This window comes from Pterocles gutturalis, unplaced genomic scaffold (assembly GCF_000699245.1).
Source record: "Pterocles gutturalis isolate BGI_N339 unplaced genomic scaffold, ASM69924v1 scaffold50856, whole genome shotgun sequence".
In the NCBI taxonomy this organism is placed as follows: Eukaryota; Metazoa; Chordata; class Aves; order Pterocliformes; family Pteroclidae; genus Pterocles; species Pterocles gutturalis.
In genome coordinates, this window is record NW_010107346.1 from 1 (window position 1) to 10,682 (window position 10,682).

At 38.4% G+C, this 10,682-nt stretch overlaps 1 protein-coding gene across 1 annotated transcript; it reads left to right on the top strand.

Annotated features, from left to right (window-relative positions):
• Positions 1-1,157: 1,157 nt before the first annotated feature.
• NFE2L3 (nuclear factor, erythroid 2-like 3) lies at positions 1,158-5,757 on the top strand (the record flags this gene model as incomplete). Its single annotated transcript, XM_010088064.1, has 3 exons — positions 1,158-1,259; positions 2,158-2,241; positions 4,546-5,757. Coding segments are annotated over 3 exons (1,398 nt in total), but the record flags the coding sequence as incomplete, so codon positions are not given.
• Positions 5,758-10,682: the final 4,925 nt, after the last annotated feature.

The following is a 10,682-nucleotide window of genomic DNA, read 5'->3' on the forward strand; positions in this document are numbered from 1 at the left end:
AAAAATTTTATTTTTTAAAAAAATAATTTTAATATAATTAATTAAATTAGTATTACTTTATTTTCCAGTTATATTTGATTTTACTCTGGAGTCCTATTTTAAAACCTTCTTGTATTTAATTTTTAATGTGTTTTGTATGAAGCCATAATTTTAAAAAATCTCTTGCACGTTTTGATGACTGTTAAAAGTGCAGTTTTTATATAGTTTATGCTTTTGTATAAAAACTGTAAAGTAAATCTGTTGTGACTTTTAGAACAGAACACTAGCTCATTATGTTTGCTGCTGTTGAGAGCTTATCTTTGCAGCTCCGGCCATAGCATTTTGCTGGGGATATATGGAACTTAATGAAGTGGGGCCACTTGGTTTTCTGGATTGTATTCCACCAAGTTGCACATTGTAATAACTGAGACTTGCCCTATAAAATCTGAAATATCAAAGTTTATAAAATATAAATATGCAAAGTCATTAGCAGTGATTCCTTCTTACCCTAGCAATATACCAGCCCTATAATAAAAAATTAAAAAACCTACTGATATGACTGTAGATAAAAGATAACTTGAAAAATGCTTCTGAGACCACTAAATTGGAACAATTTCATTGCTGGAGGTTACCAAAAAACCCATCATTTGGATAAACAGGAACTGAGTAATGACTTCATGGAAGTGGTGGGGAAACAGAGGTACTGTTACAAGATGTTAATTAATGATTTTTTTCCTAAAGAAGAAAGCGAGGGATTTTGCTAACTGGCCGTGTATAATTGCCTATTTTAAGATACCATCACTGAGTATATATGTGGCTTGGATATGTTGTTGATATCTACATACAAAAGACACTGATGGCCCAAACTTTCCGTTAAATCACATGATCATGTGTCTGTTTTTGAAGGATTTGTTTCCAGTGTTCATGAATGTCCATTTCTACTGCAGAAGGGTTCAGTGCCTTGGCACCAAAAGAGGAGCCAGTGTCGTCGGCACTCCTGAACTGATGTCAGTCTCATTCTGCTCCCAAAGTCTACACAGAGTCAGTTTGTCCACATGAATGAACTGTTCAGTGGATATTTTATTTGAAATGCTATAGCTGTGAAAAAAAGAGAAAAAAATGCATTTTAAAGATTAATTCTGACACTGTTGCTTAATAGAGCTTTTTTGTGTCTTAAGGGTGTTGACCTGAAAGCATGTCAGGAAGCTTTGGATGACTGCTGTCCACACCAGGGAGATGATCAGCTGGAACTGCAAGAGGAGGAGGAAGACATAAATCAAGTAAATGATGAAAAAAATAGAAGGGAAAACAGACGCAGTGAGGGAGGATACAGGTCTTGTCACTGAGATAAAGAGCAGTGAAAGAAATGTACTGAATGGTTTTGAAATGAATATTTGATTTCTTCTTTTCATTTGGAGTGTGCTTTGCAAGGGCAGGAAAGGAACACTGACTTCAGATGATTCTTTGTGAATGATGCCCTTGCACATCTTCTCAAAAATTGTCCCCCCCATTATAGTTAATGAAGTTGAAATGTTCTAAAGTTTGCAGAAATCACTTGCAACTAACCATTTTTCAATTTGGTTTTATTTTCTCAATCATGAAGGCATTGTGTTTGTGGGGAAGGATTTTTTTGGCCTACAAACACTTGAGACGTGGATGCTAAAGAATACTGCTTTCGCCGTACATGCTCAGACGTAGAACTACATTTGGGAAAGTGGATTTTTCAGATCTTAACATGTATGGTAACTAGAAGGCAGAGAAATAATCTTAATGATGTTAAACCAAAATGGATGCACTTTGGATTTTGTTCTGAGAGCTACAATGAAAAGAGCATTCCTCAGCTGAGAACATCGAATCCAGTTTTCTTTCCAGCCCCTCTGTTCACCACTTCCCTGGCAGCTAGACTTTGAAAAAATACTTGATTTTTCCACAATGGTGGAATAGGTGCAGCCTCAGAGAGGAGGAAAGCCCGGTTCCGCTGTTGTGGATGCTTTTGCCATGGAGTTATTCTGCTCGTTCTAACAACATGACATCTCCCATCAGGATGAAGATTTGATGGCAGGGTCAGCAGCAGAGTTTCACAGACCTGTGCTCTGTTTCCTCTTGGACTTTGTTTTTTACCTCCTTTTACATGAAAGAACTGTGCTTTACAAAGCATTTCTGTTTCTTCTGTCACAGAGCAACCACAACCATGATGATTCCCTTCTCTCCTTAGATGGCTGTTTACAGCTTCTGTCATCGCAGATGGAAAACATGCTAGAGGTAAATGGGAAAACAGCTATATTGCTAATAGATTGGGATACAGTCAGTGATTATTGGAGAATGATTTAGTTTGTTTTGTCTAATAAAAAAAAAAAAAAGAGCAAATCAATGCAGTAAAACTTGCCTGAAGATGTTAAAGATGCTAGTTTCAACCTTTTACAGCAGCTGTCATTGGCTCTACTAAAAAAATTTTTCCCAGAAATTTGTCTGGTATTTGAAAACTGCAAAGTCCTGTTCTTCTCTGTCACCTGGTGTTCAAAGTTGGATGGAGCCACTGAAACCTAATGCCAATTCATGTTTACACAGCAGCTCTTGGTGTGTTTCTCTAGAGCAACGCTAAGTTATTAAGCATTTACAGACAAAGTTTAGAGTTGCCATAAATATTGGGTCAAGTGTTTAAAAGTATACTTCCCTCAAGAATAGACCCATCTTTGCTGCAAATCAGGTCAGTTAGCATTAGTGGCAAAACCATTTTGTTTTCTGTTTTTTTTTTTTTTTAAATCTTCTGGGCCTCTGATACTATTGTTTACTTTCTGGATGCCCATCTTCACAAAAAACCCCAGTTGTTACCTTAATTGGAGTCTCCCTCCTCTCCCACAGCTCATAGCAATCATTAACCATGAAGCTACTCCCTACCAACACTCCAAGGGCATCTTACATATGCTTCCCCTTGCAGGAGCCTTACAGGGTCATTAGTGTTTTCCATATAGCTTCATGTTTCTCTCTGGAACACCTAGTTTTGGGGATCTCCGGGTTGGATAGGGCCTCTCCCAGCCCATAAATTAGCCTCCTCCTCTGTTCAGCTTTGGTAATGGATTCCACGCTATCAAGGTTCAGAAGTTTATCAGTTTAGTTTTCTGTGTTCTTTTCATAATTTAAAAGGAATCCGGCTGTAGCCTTTATATAGCTATAACAATACACAGTTGCATATTTTATTTAAGACTTAATGACTGCCATCTTGTGACAATCTATCTGTTGAAAATGGATTGCTTGTTTTTTCCAGGTACCAGGTCTTTACAGTGTGGGGGATTTTTTAACAGTTAACTTGCTAAGAATATTTATTTTCAAGGGCTTAATTGGCAAATACCAGTGCTAACTCTCAGACTACAGATGGTCTAGTACAAGGCGAGAAGGAGAAATAAGGCAAGGTGTTCTGCTACCTGTGCTCCCAGTAAGCATAGTAGATAACTTAAGACATTCTGGTGTTTATGGTACATCATTCCTTCCCTGTGGAAAGTGCTTTTTACATTATTTGTTCAATGAACCACAATCAGAAAAGTCCTTTACTGCACCACAGTAGGAATGCTCAGCCATGGAGCAACCATACTGTTCCTACTCAATGTATTTATGTTCTCAAGATTTTTGTATCCATTTATTTTATGAGTACTCATCAACAAATGCCCTGACGTGATCTTGCGCAGTGGCTTTGTATTTCTAGGACCCAGCAAGTATAACCCAGGCCCAGAAAAGGTGGGCCTTAATGCTACTGCAGTACTCGTTTATTATTTGGACTTCAGGGCTGAGGGATCATACAGCAGCTTTATTTTTATAAAGCAAAACTGAATAGCAATTTAAAGTAAAAAGACATCCACAGAAGGTGTGATCTGTGGGGGGGATGTTTCCTTCAAACTGGTTAGTAAAGAAGTTGAGTTGAAATCTGAAGACAATAGACATCAGGTTAAGAAGGAGCTAAGCCAAACGTGACAGCTCACAGCCCCAAAAGCTTTATAAACTGAAAGAAGTGAGAATGTTTCAGCACCACCTTAAGGTTCATGTCCTCCTCCCCTCTTCTTACACCACTGTTCTCACTGGTTAGGTCCTGCCCAGTGAGCTATTTATCCTCTTTGCCAGGTTAATTTTCTAACAGTTCAGCACCTTGAACCAGCTCACCCTGGAATCAGATGATCATCAAAATCCACTACCCAGGACTGTCCCTCCTAGAAGGACCTTTTCTTAGACCAGATTAGATGAACACACAGGCTATAGTTTGATGTACGCTTCCCAACAATCCCATTTCCACCTCTTAACGCTCATCAGTCTCGCACTGTCCTTCAGGAATCCTCCTCCTCCCATCCCTTCAGTCACTTTCTTCTGCACCCTTCCTGCTTACTCTTGCCATATGCCAACACAGGTTATGCTGTGTACATATTCATGATAGCTAGAAGAGCTTAACGTATAGAATTTTGACTTTAATAGATTCAAATAGTGGAATATTAAAAAATAAATTGATCAAGTGTGTAGGTGAGGAACGCAGAGGCATTCATTTTATAAAAGATCCCATTTTTCGCCCCCATTATCTTTTAGGTGAGTTTACTGGAAGATATAAAAGTTGCTACTCCTAGTAGAGGCCAAGACCCATCTTCCTCACACCACAACATAAGTTTGACCCAGACACTTTGCCACTGTTTCAGTCCTCATGATGCCATGCTTCTAAGAACAGACTACCCCACTCGATCAAATTCAGAAACAAGACATTTACAAAGGCAAGAGTCTTTTCCTCAGTCAAGTTCTGATATCACAAACCCAGAATCATTACTTCATGGGTCAGATTTGACAGGGCTGTTTTCAGCTGCTGACATTAGAAACATAACAGCCCATGATGATAATTTTGATGAAATTAAACTCATGTCTTTGGCTTTGGAGGAAGGCTTTGATCCTATAGAAGTTTCGCAGCTCTTTGAAGAACCTGGCTCAGATTCAGGACTGCCTTTGAATTCAAGTCACAGCACCACCTCTTACTCAGTCTGCAGTGAAGGCACTGTTGGGTACAGCAGAGATGTTAAATCTATTTCTTCACATGGCTTAGGAGCTGTTGGTGACCATAGCCAAGAAAACAGTAAATATGGCCATGTGGAATATCCAGGTGATTCAGAGTGCTCTAGAGAAGCTACACTTCAGCAGTTTCTTCATAAGCACACTTATAATCAGCTGCCAAGTCAAGCAGCATCCATGCTGGAGCATCAGCAGCAGATGTGGATAGAGAAACCAAAAGAAGTAAAGTATAGGTGCCATAATTCTACTGATACAAACCTTAGCAGTGATGAACACCATGCAAAAGCTCTGAGAATACCATTTTCAGCAGATGAAATTGTGAGCATGCCCGTCGACTCCTTTAACACCATGCTAGCAAAGAACCATCTGACAGATACTCAGGTATCACTTCTACGTAACATCAGACGAAGAGGGAAAAACAAAGTTGCTGCCCAAAACTGTCGTAAACGTAAACTGAATGCAATTCTTAACTTGGAAGAGGATGTGTGTAAGCTTCAAACACAAAAGGAGAGCCTGAAAAAGGAGCACTCTCAGTGTAGCAGATCAATCAGCCAGATGAAGAGAAAGTTAAAGAACTTGTATCGTGACATTTTCAGTAGATTGAGTGATGACCAGGGTAGACCTGTTAACCCATGCCAATACGTCATTCATTGCAGTAGCAATGGCAGTGTTTTCATGATACCCAAGCACTTGGTCAAGTCAGAACAGAAACAAGATAATGAAAAAGCACAGAAGCAAAAATAAGATGGTTGAAGATCACTTAAGTTTTATTTTTCCTGGAAGATAAGGATATTTGCATGAAGCCTGGAGGTTACAGTAGTACAAACAGAAAATACTACATTTGAGGAGGAAGACTGCACGCACGTTCAAGGGTCTGGCAAACCCAGACAACTGTGATCTATTAGAAAGTCTACCAGCTGAGGCTTCTGAATGAGTTTTAATTAGAATAAGTGTAGCTATATAGGCTTATGTAAAACTAGGGATTTAGTTTCTGATGATGGGGGGAGCACAGAACATCAGTGGGGGGAAAAAAAGCAAGCTTTCAAAGTTACACATGGAAGAGGAATGTGGTTTAGAGTACTTGATTCTTCATACAGAAAATTACCTTATTATTTTGGCACCAAAAGAAAAATTGTAGCTCATTTTCACCTTAAATTTACTGTGGATTTATGTATTCCTGAGATACTCAGGGCTTTGCATCTCTTCAGAACTCTTCTGCTTTTCCTAGTTACCCCTTGAGGAGAGAGGCCCAGGAGGCTATTGCGTTTTTCAACTACTTTCACCATCGTGGCTTCAAGCAAACATAGTGTACCAGTTAACTTTACAACTGATATGGTCAATCTGCAAAGATTCTGAAAAATAATTAGTATCTGATTCAATATTGTCTTACTGTCATCCTCTGCAACTGAATCATTGTCAGCTTTCTTCTCTGAAAATGAGCGATCGTGAATGAGTTCCTGTTCTGTTTCCTAGTCTGTGATATATTTACTTGTGTACCTTCCCTTTTCCTCCCATTTGGATACCTTCTTCAAGAAGTACTGAAGTTTTTCTTTTTAGCTTTTTAAAATGGGTATTTTTTAAGTATCTTCAATGTTATGGATTTTTTTTTTTTTTAGATTTCCCCCGAATCTTTAAAGTACATTGAACCAAATTACTATTTATCTGTACTTCTGGTAATGAGGTTATACTCCAATAGTGTTTTTGATATTTATTTGTGCTATGAAAAAAGACTACATTTTATTCACTCACATTCTTATTCACAACAGCTGATCCTTTCTATTTTACAACCTGAAAAGGGTCTGCAAAAAAGATGGCCTAAAAGGCATGTAATGAAAGGAAGGAATGTTAAGAGGCATACTAGTTGGTAAGATATTAAAATAATTACTAATATTAACAACTAGTTAGCAACAAATACTTTTTATATCTTTTATAAACAAACCCCAGAAAAATGATATTAAAAAAAAAATATCTCACTGGTCAGGACATGACAATGCAGCAACTTTATGGTCAGGTATGTTAAAAAAAACACTTGCACCAAGCCCATAATAAGTACACATATATGCAATACAAGTTTAAATGACAAATTATACCTTTTGAACGAGTAAACTGTGCCTAGCTTGTAAATCATGTTGTTTCTTTGCACTTTACAGTGTTTACAGTAGCTGGTAGCATCAAGTGGTACTTTCTGGAAAGGGAGCACTGCCTCCAAATGCACTGAATTATCATAATGAAATCAGCCAGTTGGAATAATTTGCTCTGCTTTTTATATTAAAAGACTTTTCTAAATAAATGTGTGCATCTGGTCTTTTATTTATCAGTTTTGCACAGCCTCAAATTGATAGTGTAAATTAATAGCGGACACTTTCACTAGTGAGGCCCTGAAATTTCTTGCTGTTGGTTAAGCATCAGTGTGAAACATATCTATCCCAACTGGTATTCACAAGAAATTTATTTAATTGCTAGTACATGAACTTCACCCAAAACATGCAATGGCTAACAGATACATATGATGAATTGTGAACTTTATTTCTAGTTCTGGGGGAAAAAAAAAAAATAGTACACATTTGAGTCAGCATAATTTCAATTTTTAATTAAATGATACAAGCAGCATTTTAAAGTCTATGCACGTAGGCTTTGCAGGACCAGATCTTTAAGTCTAGATTAGTCCCATAACCAATAAAACCAGAAACCCAAGTGTTTGTTTTAGGGCCTCACAGGTTTCTACAGTCCCACAAGTGGAGGAAAAAAAAAAAAACCAACCTAAAGTGGCTAAACCTGGTGTGCACTCCTTCCGTAGCAGGAGAGCAAGCTCTACAGACTCTTAGAAAGCCAGCTCCTAATCAAGTAAAGCATAAACCCAACTGGGTAGATTACATGGTTAAATTTTGGCATGTGCTGAAAACAAGGAAGCATGTTGGACATCAGCCCCAACCCCATTTCCCCAACACCATTCTATTACTTGTAAATTTGCAGACTGGAAAGTACCATGAACCAGGTAATTCCACTATCATAATTATTCAACAACTGTATTTCTTTAAGTTGTTTATGTATGAAACTCAATCTCTGAGAACTCAACTAGCAGCTATACCCTTACAAAACCTCTCTGGTCAATTATTACTTTTGGGTGGACCATAAGTTACAACAGTGCCAGTAACACACACTGAGCATACACTACATAATTTTCTCAAACCTTCAGCTACCTACCCACAGAAAATACAGAACTGTAGGCCGAATGCAGACCAATATCCTGTTTTTTCCATTTTAGTAGACTGCCATTAAGGTTCACCTAAAAACTGTTAATACTTTTAAAGTGTCTTCCCTTTCTGTGACTAGCCCAGGTTTAAAGAAAAACAAAACAAAACAAACCCCAAACACGGCTTAGTCTTGGTTACACCTTGTGTTTTCACATCCTCAAATGGTGAAAGTTAGGCTATACAGATAAGGAAAGGGCAGGTTTTATAGCAAGCTTTCCTCACAAGACGAAATTATTGAAGCTACTTTTAACATGCTTCATACAATGGCCTTAAGACTGTATTTTCAACCTATACACAAAAAGGAGACACTGTACAGGAGTCGAGCTATTCAGGAAAACAGCATTGTTACAGAAAACTTGTAACCGAAAACGTTGTAAAAGATGGGAACCCCCCGACTGAAGTCTATTTTGGCTTTCTTGGTGATAGATCGGTAACTTTCAAGAACCCAAAATTATAAGGGTAAAAACAAGGAACTACACTGTGTAAAAAGACATGATGTGGTACCAAGCTTACTCTGGAGCCAAATGTCTAGTGAAAAAGCTGTGTTCTATCTTACTGAATACTAACATGGAGAAAAGCATCTCTCTGAAGCACTTTTTTTTCAAGACTTGTTATACTGCTAGAAAACTGCAAAGCTGAGGATTGTGGATGGGGCTGTTGATATAGCAACAAAAAAATGCAAATACCGATGTGGGTGTTATTAAAATAGTTCCCATGGTAAATATTAAGTAGTCCATACCATTTGAGTAGTAATCTGCATTTCTGTTATTGATAATGAAAAGCAAGAGGTTAGAAAAGGTCAGATTAAGTATAGAGAAAAACACTGGACGGTGGGGAAATCACAAAGCATAGACTACCCTCCCCGTTATTGCTGGTAGCAAGACCTGTAGGCACCACAGAACAGCATGAGTTGCGAGCTGCTCTTAGATCCATAGCTTTTCAAGAGAAGCATCCATCAGAAACAAACACAAGTTTGGTACTTTATGGGAATGCAATACCTGAAGCATCATTTAGGAAATGTAAGGCTGAACACTCACGTACAGGCATACAGCAAGTAAGCTGTCAGAGAAGAGACGTGGCATACTGCTGTTACGCTACACAAGACTTTGAACGACCACCAACAGTGCTGCACTCAAATGCAGCTTTAGTTTTGTTTTGTTTTTATTCAGTAGACTTTGCTTTGTACAGAAGCTGAATTTTACAAACTAAGACAGTTCCTGCTCAAGAGCTTACAATCTAGTTTTATACGGGGTAAACTGGAGTAACAAACTTTGAAGAAGAAATGGAGGACAAAGCAACTTCATCAAGATCAGTCTGTCAGTTTTAACAGCTCAGCATTTGTCCCAAAATACACACACTACATTCATATCTTACGGGAGTCGAAGTATGGTTCTAAAGAGAATCCTGAGGACAGAGTGGGTAGAGGCCTATAAATGAGGCAACAGGACACTTGGCACCAGGTTCTACTGAAGAACTGTTTATTAAATAAACCAAATAGAGACAACCCATTTAACCATGTGAAGTCTTACTACTGCAGTGTATCTCCTAAAAGCATTGGAACTTAATAGCTGCTACACAGCTACTAAAGCTCCATTAAATTCATCAGCCATTGATTTTTCTACAACACCTCAAAATGGACCAAGAAAGAGCAGCCCAAGAAAGAGGAAGGGGTGGGGTGCGGGGTGGGGAAATGATGCATTGGCAAGAATTTAGGGGAAACAGCAATGTTCTAGGACTTGCCCACAAAGTCACCGTGTTCATAAAATGAAGCTGCATAGGTCACACAAGCTAGTTTGTCAAGTACATGGTCCCCAAACACTGCTGACCTAGTATGTTCATAGCAGTGTCAGGTAAGTCACAGCCATTTGTAAACACTTTCCTTTTACTGTTGACAAATAGACCAGTTCTTGCTTACATTAACTGGAGTAACTTCTGCTGCAATGAAATCAACATTAGCTGCAAAGCAAGAACACAACTGTTAAAAGGGACAGTATGACTTCTGGCAAAATGGATCACCATTACCCAGGAACACCCCTCCATGTTACACTCCTGTACATTCCTACCAGTACTGCTGTATAAATGAGAACCTGGCATCTTCCTCAGGAGAAAAAAAAAAGGAATAGCCCTACTACAGGATTTCACTTGTATCATGTGTGCTGCTTTGAAAACAGATCAAAACACTAAAGCTGCAGGGAATGTAGTGTCCAGTATGTTCTCAGCAGACCATGCTCTTTCACAAATGTCATCAAGTTGCCAAAACAAACTTATCTGACACCTCCTTCAAAATTCAGATCTGTCGTTTTTGGGGTTTGTTTTCTCTTCCTCAGAAGTAGTATGATTTAATCCCCATGATAATATGTATGTTCATCATAAAACTAAGTGCAATCTTCTTCACCACACACGACAAAGTTCAAT